At 41.4% G+C, this 20,700-nt stretch overlaps 2 protein-coding genes across 3 annotated transcripts in view; both read left to right on the top strand.

The window, feature by feature from the left end:
- The first annotated feature begins 7,515 nt into the window (after positions 1-7,515).
- LOC110485440 (GTPase IMAP family member 7) lies at positions 7,516-10,555 on the top strand. The gene is made up of 3 exons (XM_021556506.2): positions 7,516-7,600; positions 9,113-9,187; positions 9,281-10,555. Exons 2-3 carry the CDS (start codon positions 9,121-9,123, stop codon positions 10,057-10,059), a joined length of 846 nt encoding a protein of 281 aa, XP_021412181.2. The 5' UTR covers positions 7,516-7,600; positions 9,113-9,120; the 3' UTR covers positions 10,060-10,555.
- The window catches only part of LOC110485443 (GTPase IMAP family member 7), a 13,356-nt gene continuing 215 nt past the window's right edge, over positions 7,560-20,700 (top strand). The window contains exons 1-3 of one of the 2 annotated variants that reach the window (XM_036939932.1): positions 7,560-7,600; positions 19,403-19,486; positions 19,633-20,700. The exon at positions 19,633-20,700 is cut by the window's right edge and continues 215 nt beyond it. In XM_036939932.1, the coding sequence (XP_036795827.1) occupies positions 19,411-19,486; positions 19,633-20,525 (969 nt within the window). In that variant the 5' untranslated portion in view covers positions 7,560-7,600; positions 19,403-19,410 and the 3' untranslated portion in view covers positions 20,526-20,700. Of the gene's footprint in view, positions 7,601-17,674; positions 17,869-19,402; positions 19,487-19,632 lie in introns of those variants that run through there. The other variant, XM_036939931.1, reaches the window with a different exon arrangement.

Here is a 20,700-nt window from a genome sequence, read left to right as displayed (position 1 = left end):
CCAATTTTTCCCCAACAATGACTAAGAACAAAGAATGGTCAAAAGCCTCAGATCAGATGTTGGATATTATTTCACACTAATGCCTTGTTATCTGGAGGGCGGCCATTTGCATCTCCCCAATGGTCCTAATGTGGAATCCGTAACCATGCCGATATCATGGACAGTAATGGTTTCAGAACATTCCAAGATTTGGAAGAGACATACACATTACCAGATACATACACATTACTAGATACACACACATTACCAGATACACACACATTACCAGATACATCAGATCAGATATCACTAGCCACTTTAAACAATGCTACCTTATATAAATGTTACTTACCCTACATTATTCATCTCATATGCATACGTATATACTGTACTCTATATCATCGACGGTATCCTTATGTAATACATGTATCACTAGCCACTTTATACTATACTATGCCACTTTGTTTACATACTCATCTCATTTGTACATACTGTACCCGATACCATCTACTGTATCTTGCCTATGCTGCTCTGTACCATCACTCATTCATATATCCTTATGTACATATTCTTTATCCCCTTACACTGTGTACAAGACAGTAGTTTTGGAATTGTTAGTTAGATTACTTGTTATTACTGCATTGTCAGAACTAGAAGCACAAGCATTTCGCTACACTCGCATTAACATCTGCTAACCATGTGTATGTGACAAATAAAATTTGATTTGATTTGATTTGATTTGATTTGATACATACACATTACCAGATACACATTACCAGATACATACACATTACCAGATACACACACATTACCAGATACACACACATTACCAGATACATACACATTACCAGATACATACACATTACCAGATACACACACATTACCAAATACATATACATTACCAGATACACACACATTACCAGATACATACACATTACCAGATACACATTACCAGATACATATACATTACCAGATACATACACATTACCAGATACATATACATTACAAGATACATACACATTACCAGATACACACACATTACCAGATATTACCAGATACACACACATTACCAGATACCCTATACATTACCAGATACATACACATTACCAGATATTACCAGATACACACACATTACCAGATACCCTATACATTACCAGATACACACACATTACCAGATATTACCAGATACACACACATTACCAGATACCCTATACATTACCAGATACATACACATTACCAGATACATATACATTACCAGATACACACACATTACCAGATACCCTATACATTACCAGATACATACACATTACCAGATACACACACATTACCAGATACATTATACATTACCAGATACATACACATTACCAGATACACACACATTACCAGATACATACACATTACCAGATACACACACATTACCAGATACACACGCATTACCAGATACACACACATTACCAGATACACACACATTACCAGATACATATACATTACCAGATACACACACATTACCAGATACCCTATACATTACCAGATACATACACATTACCAGATACACACACATTACCAGATACCCTATACATTACCAGATACATACACATTACCAGATACATACACATTACCAGATACACATACATTACCAGATACATATACATTACCAGATCCAACACATTACCAGATACACATTACCAGATACACATTACCAGATACACACACACATTACCAGATACATACACATTACCAGATACATATACATTACCAGATACACACACATTACCAGATACCCTATACATTACCAGATACATACACATTACCAGATACCTACACATTACCAGATATATACACATTACCAGATACACACACATTACCAGATACACACACATTACCAGATACCCTATACATTACCAGATACATACACATTACCAGATACATACACATTACCTGATACACATACATTACCAGATAACTTCTGAAAGGACTGATCTCTATAATATACATGCTATATATGCTAACTTCTGAAAGGACTGATCTCTATAATATACATGCTATATATGCTAACTTCTGAAAGGACTGATCTCTATAACATACGTGCTATATATGCTAACTTCTGAAAGGACTGATCTCTATAATATTCATGCTATATATGCTAACTTCTGAAAGGACTGATCTCTATAACATACGTGCTATATATGCTAACTTCTGAAAGGACTGATCTCTATAATATTCATGCTATATATGCTAACTTCTGATAGGACTGATCTCTATAATATACATGCTATATGTGCTAACTTCTGAAAGGACTGATCTCTATAACATACGTGTTATATATGCCAACTTCTGAAAGGACTGATCTCTATAACATACGTGTTATATATGCCAACTGCTGAAAGGACTGATCTCTATAACATACGTGTTATATATGCTAACTTCTGTAAAGTGTTAAAACATTTTAAACAACCAGCAGCACCAGTAGTAGTTCAGAAGGTGGTACTGTAGCACCAGTAGTAGTTCAGAAGGTGGTACTGTAGCACCAGTAGTAGTTCAGAAGGTGGTACTGTAGCAGAAGGTGGTACTGTAGCAGCACCAGTAGTAGTTCAGAAGGTGGTACTGTAGCAGTACCAGTAGTAGTTCAGAAGGTGGTACTGTAGCAGAAGGTGGTACTGTAGCAGTACCAGTAGTAGTTCAGAAGGTGGTACTGTAGCAGCACCAGTAGTAGTTCAGAAGGTGGTACTGTAGCAGCACCAGTAGTAGTTCAGAAGGTGGTACTGTAGCAGCACCAGTAGTAGTTCAGAAGGTGGTACTGTAGCAGTACCAGTAGTAGTTCAGAAGGTGGTACTGTAGCAGCACCAGTAGTAGTTCAGAAGGTGGTACTGTAGCACCAGTAGTAGTTCAGAAGGTGGTACTGTAGCAGCACCAGTAGTAGTTCAGAAGGTGGTACTGTAGCAGAAGATGGTACTGTAGCAGTACCAGTAGTAGATCAGAAGGTGGTACTGTAGCAGTACCAGTAGTAGATCAGAAGGTGGTACTGTAGCAGCTCCAGTAGTAGTTCAGAAGGTGGTACTGTAGCAGCACCAGTAGTAGTTCAGAAGGTGGTACTGTAGCAGCACCAGTAATAGATCAGAAGGTGGTACTGTAGCAGCACCAGTAGTAGTTCAGAAGGTGGTACTGTAGCAGTACCAGTAGTAGTTCAGAAGGTGGTACTGTAGCAGCTCCAGTAGTAGTTCAGAAGGTGGTACTGTAGCAGAAGGTGGTACTGTAGCAGCACCAGTAGTAGTTCAGAAGGTGGTACTGTAGCAGTACCAGTAGTAGTTCAGAAGGTGGTACTGTAGCAGCTCCAGTAGTAGTTCAGAAGGTGGTACTGTAGCAGAAGGTGGTACTGTAGCAGTACCAGTAGTAGTTCAGAAGGTGGTACTGTAGCAGAAGGTGGTACTGTAGCAGCTCCAGTAGTAGTTCAGAAGGTGGTACTGTAGCAGCTCCAATAGTAGATCAGAAGGTGGTACTGTAGCAGCACCAGTAGTAGTTCAGAAGGTGGTACTGTAGCAGCTCCAATAGTAGTTCAGAAGGTGGTACTGTAGCAGTACCAGTAGTAGTTCAGAAGGTGGTACTGTAGCAGCTCCAGTAGTAGTTCAGAAGGTGGTACTGTAGCAGTACCAGTAGTAGTTCAGAAGGTGGTACTGTAGCAGCTCGAGTAGTAGTTCAGAAGGTGGTACTGTAGCAGCTCCAGTAGTAGTTCAGAAGGTGGTACTGTAGCAGCTCCAATAGTAGATCAGAAGGTGGTACTGTAGCAGCACCAGTAGTAGTTCAGAAGGTGGTACTGTAGCAGCTCCAATAGTAGTTCAGAAGGTGGTACTGTAGCAGCTCCAGTAGTAGTTCAGAAGGTGGTACTGTAGCAGTACCAGTAGTAGTTCAGAAGGTGGTACTGTAGCAGCTCGAGTAGTAGTTCAGAAGGTGGTACTGTAGCAGCTCCAGTAGTAGTTCAGAAGGTGGTACTGTAGCAGCTCCAATAGTAGATCAGAAGGTGGTACTGTAGCAGCACCAGTAGTACTTCAGAAGATGGTACTGTAGCAGAAGGTGGTACTGTAGCAGCTCCAGTAGTAGTTCAGAAGGTGGTACTGTAGCAGCTCCAGTAGTAGTTCAGAAGGTGGTACTGTAGCAGCTCCAATAGTAGATCAGAAGGTGGTACTGTAGCAGCACCAGTAGTAGTTCAGAAGGTGGTACTGTAGCAGCTCCAATAGTAGTTCAGAAGGTGGTACTGTAGCAGTACCAGTAGTAGTTCAGAAGGTGGTACTGTAGCAGCTCCAGTAGTAGTTCAGAAGGTGGTACTGTAGCAGTACCAGTAGTAGTTCAGAAGGTGGTACTGTAGCAGCTCGAGTAGTAGTTCAGAAGGTGGTACTGTAGCAGCTCCAGTAGTAGTTCAGAAGGTGGTACTGTAGCAGCACCAGTAGTAGTTCAGAAGGTGGTACTGTAGCAGCACCAGTAGTAGATCAGAAGGTGGTACTGTAGCAGTACCAGTAGTAGTTCAGAAGGTGGTACTGTAGCAGCACCAGTAGTAGTTCAGAAGGTGGTACTGTAGCAGCTCCAATAGTAGTTCAGAAGGTGGTACTGTAGCAGTACCAGTAGTAGTTCAGAAGGTGGTACTGTAGCAGCTCGAGTAGTAGTTCAGAAGGTGGTACTGTAGCAGAAGATGGTACTGTAGCAGTACCAGTAGTAGATCAGAAGGTGGTACTGTAGCAGTACCAGTAGTAGATCAGAAGGTGGTACTGTAGCAGCACCAGTAGTAGTTCAGAAGGTGGTACTGTAGCAGCACCAGTAGTAGTTCAGAAGGTGGTACTGTAGCAGCTCCAGTAGTAGTTCAGAAGGTGGTACTGTAGCAGTACCAGTAGTAGTTCAGAAGGTGGTACTGTAGCAGCTCGAGTAGTAGTTCAGAAGGTGGTACTGTAGCAGAAGGTGGTACTGTAGCAGTACCAGTAGTAGTTCAGAAGGTGGTACTGTAGCAGTACCAGTAGTAGATCAGAAGGTGGTACTGTAGCAGTACCAGTAGTAGTTCAGAAGGTGGTACTGTAGCAGTACCAGTAGTAGTTCAGAAGGTGGTACTGTAGCAGCACCAGTAGTAGTTCAGAAGGTGGTACTGTAGCAGTACCAGTAGTAGTTCAGAAGGTGGTACTGTAGCAGTACCAGTAGTAGTTCAGAAGGTGGTACTGTAGCAGAAGGTGGTACTGTAGCAGTACCAGTAGTAGTTCAGAAGGTGGTACTGTAGCAGTACCAGTAGTAGTTCAGAAGGTGGTACTGTAGCAGCACCAGTAGTAGTTCAGAAGGTGGTACTGTAGCAGAAGGTGGTACTGTAGCAGTACCAGTAGTAGTTCAGAAGGTGGTACTGTAGCAGTACCAGTAGTAGTTCAGAAGGTGGTACTGTAGCAGAAGGTGGTACTGTAGCAGCACCAGTAGTAGTTCAGAAGGTGGTACTGTAGCAGTACCAGTAGTAGTTCAGAAGGTGGTACTGTAGCAGAAGGTGGTACTGTAGCAGCTCCAGTAGTAGTTCAGAAGGTGGTACTGTAGCAGCTCCAGTAGTAGTTCAGAAGGTGGTACTGTAGCAGCTCCAATAGTAGATCAGAAGGTGGTACTGTAGCAGCACCAGTAGTAGTTCAGAAGGTGGTACTGTAGCAGCTCCAGTAGTAGTTCAGAAGGTGGTACTGTAGCAGCACCAGTAGTAGTTCAGAAGGTGGTACTGTAGCAGCACCAGTAGTAGTTCAGAAGGTGGTACTGTAGCAGCTCCAGTAGTAGTTCAGAAGGTGGTACTGTAGCAGCACCAGTAGTAGATCAGAAGGTGGTACTGTAGCAGCTCCAGTAGTACTTCAGAAGGTGGTACTGTAGCAGCTCCAGTAGTAGTTCAGAAGGTGGTACTGTAGCAGCTCCAGTAGTACTTCAGAAGGTGGTACTGTAGCACCAGTAGTAGTTCAGAAGGTGGTACTGTAGCAGCACCAGTAGTAGTTCAGAAGGTGGTACTGTAGCAGCTCCAGTAGTAGTTCAGAAGGTGGTACTGTAGCAGCTCCAGTAGTAGTTCAGAAGGTGGTACTGTAGCAGCTCCAGTAGTAGTTCAGAAGGTGGTACTGTAGCAGAAGGTGGTACTGTAGCAGAAGGTGGTACTGTAGCAGAAGGTGGTACTGTAGCAGCTCCAATAGTAGTTCAGAAGGTGGTACTGTAGCAGCACCAGTAGTAGTTCAGAAGGTGGTACTGTAGCAGCTCCAGTAGTAGTTCAGAAGGTGGTACTGTAGCAGCTCCAGTAGTAGTTCAGAAGGTTGTACTGTAGCAGCTCCAGTAGTAGTTCCTGTTACAGGTGTTTTAACGGGATATTTTCATGGTTCAATGCCTTTTAAAAGACTGAAAGACCCTGACATATAAAGATGTGGAAGATAAGAGGTTGGAGTGGGAAAAACACTCAGAGTGGTTTAAGTGTAGCAGTAGAGTAGATTAATACTGTACAATGAGAATCAACCGACGTCAGATACACTGAGTGCAGACACACGTCCTTTCTTTTTACATACAACATGATTGGTAACACTTTACTTGACATCAAGCATCATAACAGGTTATAACACGGTCATAATCATGTCTTAATATGTCATAACAGGTTATAACACACCATAATATGTCATAACGGGTTATAACACGTCATAACAGGTTATAACAGGTTATTATAACATGTCATAATCATGTCTTAATATGTCATAACAGGTTATAACACATCATAATAATGTCTTAATATGTCATAACAGGTTATAACACATCATAATAATGTCTTAATATGTCATAACAGGTTATAACACGTCATAATAATGTCTTAATATGTCATAACAGGTTATAACACGTCATAATAATGTCTTAATATGTCATAACAGGTTATAACACGTCAATCATGTCTTAAGGCCAGGCACCACAGGCTAATAGGGACTTTTGTTTGTTTACTCTCATCAGGCTGACACTTTACAAGTTCAAAGTAAACATATATGCAAGTTTTTATTTATTTTTAAATGAAAACCTCATTAAATATGTGCTATTATGTAAATTACGAGAATCCGTTTTTCAACACATTGCTTCAAGGCAAAATGTTGTCGTTTTGTTTTATTGGGAGACACTCAATGATCAGACTTTTAAAGAACAGTTTATCAAAAAATAGTAATTTCATGGAATTAGTTAAAAACACAATTCACATGTATGACGGGTGCATATTTTACAGATATTTTACAGTCATAGCTATGTCATAATATGTCATAACAGCTGACATAATGTGTCATAACCTGTCATAATATGGTCATAACACTGTCATGACACATATATTTAGACCTGTTTGTGACATATCTTACATTATTTTATGGCTGGTTATGACACCTACATAAGAGTCTCTCATTGGCTAGAAATGACTAGTTTCTGGGAAAATGAAACTTAACAGAATGTAAGGTGAGGCATATTGGGCACTTTAGTTTTGCATGAGTTTTAGACCATTCCATTGGTCGAGGTAAATCTCCACCCACCTGGGGCATCTGGCTATGCAAAACCAGCAGGACCACTGCTTCAGGTGTCTGTGACAACAGGGAACAACAATATACAGATCCGTGCAACACTAAAAGTGAGTATTCAACTTAACTACCTTACTAATTAAATGTTGTACAACAATCTACTCTACAGTACTTGAATAACTGTAGTACAATATTAAGAAGACATTTTATTGATACCAGGTCTGTTAACATTTATGCATAAATTGTCATATGATTACATCACTTAACATCAAAATGTCAAAACAATATAATAATGTAGCTGTTAACAATATCATTCTGCTATACAGTATGTTTGTATTTATACACGTCTTAATATTGTAGAACAGTGAAAGAGGAAACATGGTTAGACTTTTACCTGAAACATTTACCTTGTTTAGTGCAGAGATAGTGTAGTATACTGTACCTTGTTTAGTGCAGAGATAGTGCAGTATACTGTACCTTGTTTAGTGTAGAGATAGTGCAGTATACTGTGTCTCGTTCAAGGTGGTCGATCTTGTAGCAGGTTGTTGCTGTGAGGGACACACCTGCAGGTTTTTGTCAGTACTGACTAAGGTCGCATTCCACTGCTAAGACGTTGCATGTATCAACCATTGGTTGACTGACGGATCGCTAAAACACATGATGTGTTTAGCTGATATGTAAAATACCTATACAAGCGTTGTAAGATCTGGCATCAGCAACGTCGGAACAGAGGAACGCACCTTTGTGTTCAGACACCTCCTGATTTACACATTTAGCACTGTTTTCCGTTATACAGATTCCACTTAATTATTGTTTAAACTCTTCCTGTCTGTCTACACAGTAGATGTGATGTTTGATGGTGATGGGAACACAACCTCTAACTGGTCTATCTGGTCTTAACAGCAGCAGCCAGGCAACGGTAGAATAACCATGTTTAGAATGTCATTTGATACGCCCCATATGAGTGCATTATGTACGCCCTATCTTAGGGAATGTACTGTGTTTTACAACAGTTGTACCGCATATCATTACTGTTTTTATTGTTTATAGTTTTATAATTGTTATTGTTTAGAAGTCAAATAGCTGAAAAAAATAATAATTTAGTCTTTCCTCATCTGTGAACGTTTGTCACGTTCGTCACAAAGATGAGACCAGCAGCGTGAGTAGAATTCCACATGATATGTAATAACTGAAACTAACAAAACAACAAACAATCGAATGAAACGTGAAGCTAAACGAATAGTGCAGACAGGCAACTAAACATAGAACAAGATCCCACAAACACAAAAGGGAAATGGCTACCTAAATATGATCCCCAATCAGAGACAACGATAAACAGCTGTCTCTGATTGGGAACCATATCAGGCCAACATAAACATACAAAAAACCCTAGACCTACAAAACCCAAGACACACAAAAACCCTAGACAATACAAAAACTAGCATACCCACCCTAGTCACACCCTGACCTAACCAAAATATATAGAAAACAGAGAAATCTAAGGTCAGGGCGTGATAACGTTGGAACTTGGCCAAACGCTTTGGATGAGTCACTGAAGAAATGTGGACTTTGTATTTTGTAATGAGGTCATTGTCTGTTTCCATGTTTTTGATTGGCTGCAGTAGTAGAGATGGAACAAGGGACAGGAAGGATTCTGAAGATTCTGTTCCTGTTGACACTCACTGGTCAATGCCAAGGTACACACACACACATACTGTGCAGGAACACATAGTGTCTTGATAAATGGCTACTGAAAATTATCATCTCAAGCACTTCTTGTCTGTTTTCAGTTTCAGGGCAGCTCTCTGACCTGAGGATAGTTCTGGTGGGGAAGACTGGATCAGGGAAGAGTACAACAGGAAACACCATCCTGGGGAGGGAGGGGTTTAAAGTGGAGGCTTCTCCAGTGTCTGTGACTGCACAGAGTGAGAAACAGAGTGGAGTGGTGGATGGGAGGAAGATTGATGTCATCGACACCCCGGGGCTCTATGACACAACAATGTCTCAAGAAGAGATAAAAAGAGAAATAGAGAAGGCCATCTACATGTCAGTCCCAGGACCCCACGCCTTCCTGCTGGTGATCAGACTGGGGAGGTTCACAGAGGAGGAGCAGAACACTGTGAAGTGGATCCAGGAGAACTTTGGAGAAGATGCCTCAATGTACACCATCTTGCTGTTCACTCATGGAGATCAACTGAAGGGCAAAACAGTCAAAGGGTTTCTTGCTCAGAGCAAAGCGCTAAGGAGACTCATCAATATGTGTGGGGGCAGATATCACTCCCTAATCAATGACAAGAGAGAAGACAACACTCAGGTTAGAGAGCTGCTGGAGAAGATTGAGGAGATGGTGGTGGAGGACAATGGAGGAGAACACTACACCAGTGCTGACTATGAAGAGGCTCAGAGAAAGATCAGCGATATTACGTTTTACTGTAAACTGGCAGCGTACGGCGGTCTAGCCGCAGCAGGTCTAGGGATGTTGTCTGCTTCACCGGTATTGGTGGCAGCAGGTCTAGCTGTAGGCGTCAGCCAAGGGTATGAATGCACTATGCATATGCTAGGCTTTTAAAACACCGGGGGTACGTTCAGTTGGTCTTAACGTTTTGCTACGTATGGCAACGGTACTTACTGAATGATATAACAGTTCTTTCAAAACCATTTGCAATGTTATATATATATGCTAGCCGGGTGGCAGGGTGGCCCTAGCAGGGTGTGAACGTGGAAAATGTGAACAAAACACTCCTGCTGCACTGTACACAATCACCCTCTCATCACCTATAGTTACAATGTTCCTCAACTCAAATCATGATAGTTTTTGAAAGCAGCCCAGGTGTTGACCATGTTTTTTCATCTTAGTGCATGTATTTAGTGTGGAAATATAGTATTGTTGTGTCTTTACTATGGATTAAATGACATGACATGCTATTTTATAAAATAAATTATCTGTAATTAATATTACCTGATTAAACTAATCATGCAAATGTAATTAACTAGGAAGTCGGGGCACCACGGAAGCATGTTTATAGAGCTGTTGTCTTCCGAATAAACTCTTAAAGACCTGGTCATCTTTTATATCAATAGCAGTCAATTATTAATCGTCACCTTATTCAGTCTCATCTGAAAGTTGTAAATTCTTGGTTATCTTCACGAACCCTGGCTAACAAGTTGAATCTGCGATACAAAATTTGGATTAATCATTTATTTACAAAATACCTAAATAGTCCCACAGAATTACATATACACGGGATGGATCATACATTGCCGACTAATTAAGTCATAAAAGGCAACATCCCTAGTGGACGAAACCGATATGACGGCTGGTTACACAAAGAAAGGGGGTTGGGTTTGAATGAAAGTGCGTGAAGACTGAGAAACAAAAGGATTGGGTATCTATCGGTCCTTATGAAGCTATGCTATCGTAAATACAGAATCGTATGCATTCTAAATAACTGCCCATTCGGAAAAGGAAAATTCAAGAAATATATTTACTCTGAGCAGCGCTTCGATAGATTGGTCGAAGATGGAAGGCTAGGTTGCACAGCAGAGCTCTGCCTTGTCCTTTGAAGAGTATTTCTGGGCAGATACGTTGTAGTCGTTCGTCTGGTGGTAGAACGGATACGATGTAGTACCCTGTCTTTCGGTGGTAGAACGGATACGATATAGTACCCTGTCATTCCGAAGAGATTCTCGTCCCTTCCCAGGCCATGCACGTCCACAGCTGCTGCTGATAACTCGACGGCCAGGATGTATCACTTCTTTAGTGAACAAGAGTTCAAAGTTCATACCAAGTTGCAATACCATAAGCTCATGCTATATTCTGGCTGGTAAAGTCGAAATTCATCCCTTCAGTGTGTCGATTGTCACCTCCATGTTGAAATTTGCCCTTTTTAAACTATGGACAGCAGTCCTCATGTCATCGGGAACATAAGAGGTTGACTTTCGTCATTGGGCATTTGTCGTGGGGGAGAGAAGGGCGTGTTTCATAGTTCACAACCAATGCCTGTTCACTTGAGCGGGGCCACTGTGTGAGCATAGTTCACTTATGAAAACAATTCTCTCATTTAGAACCTAAAATGACATTTCATCTTTTCACAAATAGTTTCATATTTAAACATTTAAATTGCACAACAATTCCATGTGAATCTGATAACTAGAACGTGTAGACTTTCCAAGATACCATCATTAATAATGTCTCAGGCGACAACTGATCTGACATCACGTTTTTTAAGTACCAACAGACACTTTCAACTGGTTGGATTGCCAAAATAATGTTAGGTTCCCAACCTTTTGATGTTACCATACTCATGTTACCAAGGGGCTTTCCAAGAGTCCATTCTGTAGAGTGGAGAGAAAAAGGGGGAAAAATATTTATGGAGGTGTCATTTATGGAAAACACAGAGTGATTTAAGTGTAGCAGTAGAGTATATTAAAACCTCTCTGGGATAGGTGGGACACAAATGTCCCACCTGGCCAATTGCCAAGGAAAATGCAAAGCGCCAGATTCAAATAAAACGCAGAAATAAAATATAAAACATGCCTTACCTTTGACGAGCTTCTTTAGTTGGCACTCCAATATGTCCCATAAACATCACAAATGGTCCTTTTGTTCGATTAATTCCGTCGATATATATCCAAAATGTAAATTTATTTGGTGCGTTTGATCAAGAAAAAAACAGCATCCCATTTGCGCAACGTCACTACAAAATATCTCAAAAGTGACTTGTAAACTTTGCCAAAACATTTCAAACTACTTTTGTAATACAACTTGTGGTATTTTTAAACGTTAATAATCAATCAAATTGAAGACGGGGCTATCTGTTTTCAATACAGGATGATCACAAACTAACGCTACTTTCCTAGTCTTGCGCAACTCTCAAACAGTACACATAACGTTACCCTAATCCAAGATGGCCGTACTTCTTCATTTCACAAAGGAAATACCTCAACCTATTTCCAAAGACTGGTGACATCCAGTGGAAGCGGTAGGAACAGCAAACAAGCTCATATTTCATCTAGTGTCCCAAAGAAAACTCATTGAATAGACAGTGAGCTCAATTTTTTGGGGTTCTGAATGGTTAGTCCTCGGGTTTTGCCTGCTACATAAGTTCTGTAATACTCACAGACATGATTCAAACAGTTTTAGAAACTTCAGAGTGTTTTCTATCCACATCTACTAATAATATGCATATCTTATATTCTTGGCATGAGTAGCAGAAAGTTGAAATTGGGCATGCTATTTATCCAAAAGTGAAAATGCTAGCCCTATCCCAAAGAGGTTTTAATTAAGCCTTTTAAGGAGCCTTTTGGTCCTAGACTTGGCGGTCCGGTATCGCTTGCCGTGCGATAGCAGAGATGACAGTCTATGACTTGGATGACTGGAGTCTATGGGCTTTCCTCTGACACCGCCTATTATCTAGGTCCTGGATGGCAGGAAGCTTGGCCCCAGTGATGTACTGGGCCGTTCGCACTACCCTCTGTAGCAACTTACCGTCAGATGCAGAGCAGTTGCCATACCAGGCGGTGATGCAACCGGTCAGGATGCTCTCGATGGTGCAGCTGTAGAACTTTTTGAGGATCTAGGGACCCATGCCAAATCTTTTCAGTCTCCTGACGGGGTAAAGGTTTTGTCGTGCCCTCTTCAGCCCCGTTGATGTTAATGGGGGCCTGTTTCGGTCCACCTCTTCCTGTATTCCACGATCCGTCTCTTTGTCCTGATCACATTGAGGGAGAGGTTGTTGTCCTGGCACCACACTGCCAGTTCTCTGACCTCCTCCCTATAGGCTGTCTCATCGTTGTCGGTGATCAGGCCTACCACTGTTGTGTCGTAAGCAAACTTAATGATGGTGCTGGAGTCATGTTTGGCCACGCAGTCATGGGTGAACAGGGAGAACAGGAGGGGACTAATTATCAAGTATACCGGTACTAAGTATGCCGCCTTATCTCAGCTCACTGGTCACCATAGCAACACCCACCCGTAGCACGCGCTCCAGCAGGTATATTTCACTGGTCACCCCCAAAGCCAACACCTCCTTTGCCCGCCTTTCCTTCCAGTTTTCTGCTGCCAATGATGGAAACGAATTGCAAAAATCACTGAAGCTGGAAGCTATAAGGCCTATTTATTGCCTTACTTCCCTAATTTTACTACATTTGCACAAACTGTACATAGACTTCTTCTATTGTGTTATTGACTGTACATTTGTTTATCCCATGTGAAACTCTGTGTTGATGTTTGTGTCACACTGCTTTGCTTTATCTTGGCCAGGTCGCAGTTGTTAATGAGAACTTGTTCTCAACTGGTCTACCTGGCTAAATAAAGGTGAAATAAAAAATATGAAAAATAAAAAGTACACACCCCTGTGGGGCCCCTGTGTTGAGGATCAGCGTGGCAGAGGTGTTGTTGCCTACCCTTAACACCTGGGGGCGGCTCAGCAGGAAGTCAGGATCAGCGTGGCAGTCGTGTTGTTGCCTACCCTTAACACCTGGGGGCGGCCCTTCAGGAAGTCAGGATCAGCGTGGCAGTCGTGTTGTTGCCTACCCTTAACACCTGGGGGCGGCCCTTCAGGAAGTCAGGATCAGCGTGGCAGAGGTGTTGTTGCCTACCCTTAACACCTGGGGGCGGCCCAGCAGGAAGTCAGGATCAGCGTGGCAGACGTGTTGTTGCCTACCCTTAACACCTGGGGGCGGCCCTTCAGGAAGTCCAGTATCCAGTTGCAGAGGGAGGTGTTTAGTCCCAGGGTCCTTAGCCTAGTGATGAGCTTCGTGGGCACTATGGTGTTGAACGCTGAGCTGTAGTCAATGAACAGCATTCTCACATAGGTGTTCCTTTTCTCCAGGTGGGAAAGGGCAGTGTGGAGTGCGATTGAGATTGTGTCATCTGTGGATCTGTTGGGGCGATATGCGAATTGGAGTGGGTCTTGGGTTTCCTGGAGGATACTGTTGATGTGAGTCAGCCTTTCAAAGCACTTCATGGCTACCGAAGTGAGTGCTTCCTTGGGCACTGGGTGCATACACATCTTATCTTTTTACATACGAAATTATTGGTAACACTTTACTTGACACCCAGCATCCTAACATGTTATGACACGGTTATAACAAAAAAAAATGATATTAATCCTTTATTTAACTAGGCAAGTCAGTTAAGAACAAATTCTTATTTACATTGACGCCCTACACCGGCCAAACCCGGACGACGATAGGTCAATTGTGTGCCGCCCTATGGGACTCCCAATCACGGCCGTTTGTGATAAAGCCTGAAACCCACAGAACCTACCACTGTAGTTATTTTATGGCTGGTTATGACACCTACATGAGAGTCAAAACCCACAGAACCTACCACTGTAGTTATTTTATGGCTGGTTATGACACCTACATAAGAGTCAGAACCCACAGAACCTACCACACAAGGCAAAACATTCCATTTCCTACTTGTCAACAGTAGATTTGTGTTATATAACATTTTCTGAAATTGTCAATTATCATTGTAATTGCGCACACATTGATGTCAGACATGCATCTACCCCAATGCTCTGTTGCTGATGACTGGGATGAATGCAGGAGCAGATTTCAGGAGCAGGACAAGACACCCCTATTTTTGACTGATGACTGACATAAGGGCTTGACAGGCCTATCTGGCTTATATGATTAGGATGGTCATAATGCTTCTTAATAATGTCATTAAGTGTATTTTCTACGAGTTTAATTTAAAATATATGATGAAAAAAAACATGACTGTTTCTCTCAGCCTCATGACAAAATGCTGCATTCATCCCAGTCATCAGCAGCAGAGCATTGGGAAAGGTGCATGTATGACATCAATGTGTGCGCAATTACAATGATAATTTAATGGTCAGAGGTCAGTTTCAGAAAATGATAAAGGATATGTTGTAATGGAATGTTTTGCCTTGTGTGGTAGGTTCTGTGGGGTTTGACTCTTATGTAGGTGTCATAACCAGCCATAAAATAACTACAGTGGTAGGTTCTGTGGGGTTTGACTCTTATGTAGGTGTCATAACCAGCCATAAAATAACTACAGTGGTAGGTTCTGTGGGTTCTGACTCTTATGTAGGTGTCATAACCAGCCATAAAATAACTACAGTGGTAGGTTCTGTGGGGTTTGACTCTTATGTAGGTGTCTTAACCAGCCATAAAATAACTACAGTGGTAGGTTCTGACTCTTATGTAGGTGTCATAACCAGCCATAAAATAACTACAGTGGTAGGTTCTGACTCTTATGTAGGTGTCATAACCAGCCATAAAATAACTACAGTGGTAGGTTCTGTGGGTTTTGACTCTTATGTAGGTGTCATAACCAGCCATAAAATAACTACAGTGGTAGGTTCTGACTCTTATGTAGGTGTCATAACCAGCCATAAAATAACTACAGTGGTAGGTTCTGACTCTTATGTAGGTGTCATAACCAGCCATAAAATAACTACAGTGGTAGGTTCTGTGGGTTTTGACTCTTATGTAGGTGTCATAACCAGCCATAAAATAACTACAGTGGTAGGTTCTGACTCTTATGTAGGTGTCATAACCAGCCATAAAATAACTACAGTGGTAGGTTCTGTGGGTTTTGACTCTTATGTAGGTGTCATAACCAGCCATAAAATAACTACAGTGGTAGGTTCTGACTCTTATGTAGGTGTCATAACCAGCCATAAAATAACTACAGTGGTAGGTTCTGACTCTTATGTAGGTGTCATAACCAGCCATAAAATAACTACAGTGGTAGGTTCTGACTCTTATGTAGGTGTCATAACCAGCCATAAAATAACTACAGTGGTAGGTTCTGTGGGTTCTGACTCTGATGTAGGTGTCATAACCAGCCATAAAATAACTACAGTGGTAGGTTCTGTGGGTTCTGACTCTTATGTAGGTGTCATAACCAGCCATAAAATAACTACAGTGGTAGGTTCTGTGGGTTCTGACTCTGATGTAGGTGTCATAACCAACCATAAAATAACTACAGTGGTAGGTTCTGTGGGTTCTGACTCTTATGTAGGTGTCATAACCAGCCATAAAATAACTACAGTGGTAGGTTCTGTGGGGTTTGTCTCTTATGTAGGTGTCATAACCAGCCATAAAATAACTACAGTGGTAGGTTCTGTGGGTTCTGACTCTTATGTAGGTGTCATAACCAACCATAAAATAACTACAGTGGTAGGTTCTGTGGGGTTTGAATCTTATGTAGGTGTCATAACCAGCCATAAAATAACTACAGTGGTAGGTTCTGTGGGTTCTGACTCTTATGTAGGTGTCATAACCAGCCATATAATAACTACAGTGGTAGGTTCTGTGGGTTCTGACTCTTATGCAGGTGTCATAACCAGCCATAAAATAACTACAGTGGTAGGTTCTGTGGGTTCTGACTCTTATGTAGGTGTCATAACCAGCCATATAATAACTACAGTGGTAGGTTCTGTGGGTTCTGACTCTTATGCAGGTGTCATAACCAGCCATAAAATAACTACAGTGGTAGGTTCTGTGGGTTCTGACTCTTATGCAGGTGTCATAACCAGCCATAAAATAACTACAGTGGTAGGTTCTGTGGGTTCTGACTCTTATGTAGGTGTCATAACCAGCCATAAAATAACTACAGTGGTAGGTTCTGTGGGTTCTGACTCTTATGTAGGTGTCATAACCAGCCATAAAATAATGTAAGATATGTCACAATAGGTCTAAATATATGTGTCATGACAGTGTTGTGACAGGTTATGTATGACAAGTTATGTCAGTTGTTAAGACATATTTTGACACGGTTATGACCGTATAGTGTTACCATTTTAAGTGTTTCTAAAATCCTCTATGTGAAAAATGAATGGAACCCTTTCCCTGTTTGACAGCTGGGTTTTATGGGTATTGTGACTCATACTGTGGTACTCTATGGAGTTGGAAAGAGCAAAAACAGATCAGGGACCAGGTTAGTTACAACTACAGTATACAGTTACAAGTCTAAATTAATTTGTAACCTTTTTTTTTCCCAGAAGGAGACTTCTATGTGTCCAACACATTTCATGTTATCCAAAGATGTGGCCTATCTGATGATTTTGGCAAGCAGCCAAGGTTGAACAGCCGATACCCAATCAAAATTCAGATTTAGCTTATCCTGAGTAGAATAATGTTTGCCTAGCAACATTCTCTCATTGGCTAGAATTGTGTACGTGCTGGGAAAATGAAACTTAACAGAATGTAAACTGCAGCACACTGGTATTGTAAGGTGCAGCACTTTAGTGTTGCATGAGTTTTAGACCATTCCATTGGTTCGAGGTAAATCTCCACCCACCTGGGGCATCTGCTAAGCAAAACCAGCTGGACCACTGCTTCAGGTCTCTCAGTGACAACAGGGGACAACAATATACAGATCTGTGCAACACTAAAAGTGAGTATTCAACTTAACTACCTTACTAATTAAATGTTGTACAACAATCTACTCTACCGTACTTGAATAACTGTGGCACAATATTAAGTAGACCTTTTATTGATACCAGGTCTGTTAATATTTGTGTAAATAATCAGAATCCTCATCATAATCAATCAATAATCAGATTTATGTGTAAATAAACATACATTACAGTATGTTTGTATTTATACACGTTTTAATATTGTAGAACAGTGAAAGGAGAAACATGGATAGACTTTTACCTGAAACATTTACCTTGTTTAATGCAGAGAAAGTGCAGTATACTGTACCTTGTTTAGTGCAGAGATAGTGTAGTATACTGTACCTTGTTTAGTGCAGAGATAGTGTAGTATACTGTACCTTGTTTAGTGCAGAGATAGTGTAGTATACTGTACCTTGTTTAGTGCAGAGATAGTGCAGTATACTGTACCTTGTTTAGTGCAGAGATAGTGCAGTATACTGTACCTTGTTTAGTGCAGAGATAGTGCAGTATACTGTACCTTGTTTAGTGCAGAGATAGTGTAGTATACTGTACCTTGATTAGTGCAGAGATAGTGTAGTATACTGTATCTTGTTTAGTGCAGAGATAGTGCAGTATACTGTACCTTGTTTAGTGCAGAGATAGTGCAGTATACTGTACCTTGTTTAGTGCAGAGATAGTGCAGTATACTGTACCTTGTTTAGTGCAGAGATAGTGTAGTATACTGTACCTTGATTAGTGCAGAGATAGTGTAGTATACTGTACCTTGTTTAGTGCAGAGATAGTGCAGTATACTGTACCTTGTTTAGTGCAGAGATAGTGCAGTATACTGTACCTTGGGTCAACACCCATCTTATAGCAGGTTGTTGCTGTGAGGGACACACCTGCAGGTTTTTATCAGTACTGACTAAGGTCACGGTCCACTGCTTAGAGGTTGCATGCATCAACCATTGGTTGACTGATGTGGTTAGCTGATATGTAAAATACCTATCCAGGTGTTGTAAGATCTGGCGTCAGCAACATCTGAACAGAGGAACAGAGGAACACTGTGCTTTGTGTTCAGACTCTTCCTGATTTACACATTTAGCACTGTTTTCAGTTATACTGATTCCACTTAATTATTGTTTAAACTCTTCCTGTCTGTCTACACAGTAGATGTGAAGTTTAATGGTAATGGGAACACAACCTCTAACTGGTCTATCTGGTCTTAACAGCAGCAGTCAGGCAACGGTAGAATAATAACCATGTTTAGAATGTCATTTGATACGCCCCATATGAGGACATTATGTACGCCCTATCTTAGGGAATGTACTGTGTTTTACAACAGTTATACCACATAACATTACTCTTTTTATAGTTTTATAGTTTATCATTTGAAACTCAAATAGCTGAGAAAAATATATAATTTAGTTTATTCTCATCTGTAAACATTGGACCTCTGCCAAACACTCCCAGATGAGTCACTGAAGAAATGTGGACTTTGTATTTTGTAATGAGGTCATCATCTGTTTCCATGTTTTTGATTGGCTGCAGTAGTAGAAATGGAACGAGGAAGGACTCTGAAGATTCTGTTCCTGTTGACACTCTGTCTGCAAGACTTCACTGGTCAATGCCAAGGTACACACACATACACACACACACACACACACACACACACACACACACACACACACACACACACACACACACACACACACACACACAGTTTTCAGAAGCCTTTAATCAAGCCACTATCAACTCAAGCACTTCTTGTCTGTTTCCAGTTTCAGGGCAGCTCTCTGACCTGAGGATAGTTCTGGTGGGGAAGACTGGATCAGGGAAGAGTGCAACAGGAAACACCATCCTGGGGAGGGAGGGGTTTAAAGAAGACTCCTCCCCTGAGTCTGTTACCTCACACTGTATGAAGCAGAGTGGAATGGTGGCTGGAAAGAAGATCAATGTGATTGACACACCAGGACTATTTGACACAAAATTGACTGATACGGAAATGAAAAGTGAAATAGAAAAGGCCATCTACATGTCAGTCCCGGGACCCCACGTCTTCCTGCTGGTGATCAGACTTGGGGTAAGGTTCACAGAGGAGGAGAGGAACACTGTGAAGTGGATCCAGGAGAACTTTGGAGACGAAGCCTCAATGTACACCATCTTGCTGTTCACTCATGGAGATCAACTGAAGGGAAAATCAGTGGAGGAGTTTCTGGCTGAGAGCAAAGAGTTACGGAAACTCATCAATATCTGTGGGGGCAGATATCACTCCCTAATCAATGACAAGAGAAAACACAACACTCAGGTCCCAGAGCTGCTGAAGAAGATAGACAGGATGGTGATGAAGAATGGAGGACAACACTACACCAATGAGATGTACCAGGAGGCCCAGAGGAAGATCGAAGAGGAGGAGGAGAGGAAGAAACAGGAAGAGGATAAGAGAGAGAAAGAGAGGCAACAGAAGGAGAGAGAAAGGATCAGAAGAGAAGAAATATTGTCTCGATGCAAGATATCAGCATTGGTCAGTTCGGCAGTATTGGGGTGGGGATACAAATTCTCATCTCCATTGTGGTTAGCAGCAGGATCTGTATCAGCCATTTTTGAAGGTTATCAATGCATGGATGCTTATTTCAATTGGGGTGGTTCTGACCCAAAAGAGCACGAGGAATAGGATTTCACCATCTCAGATTGTTCTGAAGTTAAGGTTAGTTTTCAAGCTATTTTTTTGGGGGGGGGGGTGGAAATATAATTTGATCACTGAGAAATTAAGCTAATTGATTGCACCCAAATTGGCTATTTTAATTGATAAGATATTCAATAAATATACACTATATATACAAACGTAT

Source organism: Oncorhynchus mykiss, chromosome 13, assembly GCF_013265735.2.
Source record: "Oncorhynchus mykiss isolate Arlee chromosome 13, USDA_OmykA_1.1, whole genome shotgun sequence".
In the NCBI taxonomy this organism is placed as follows: Eukaryota; Metazoa; Chordata; class Actinopteri; order Salmoniformes; family Salmonidae; genus Oncorhynchus; species Oncorhynchus mykiss.
The sequence above is the reverse complement of the archived record's forward strand: the minus strand, read 5'-3'. Positions and strand labels throughout refer to the sequence as shown.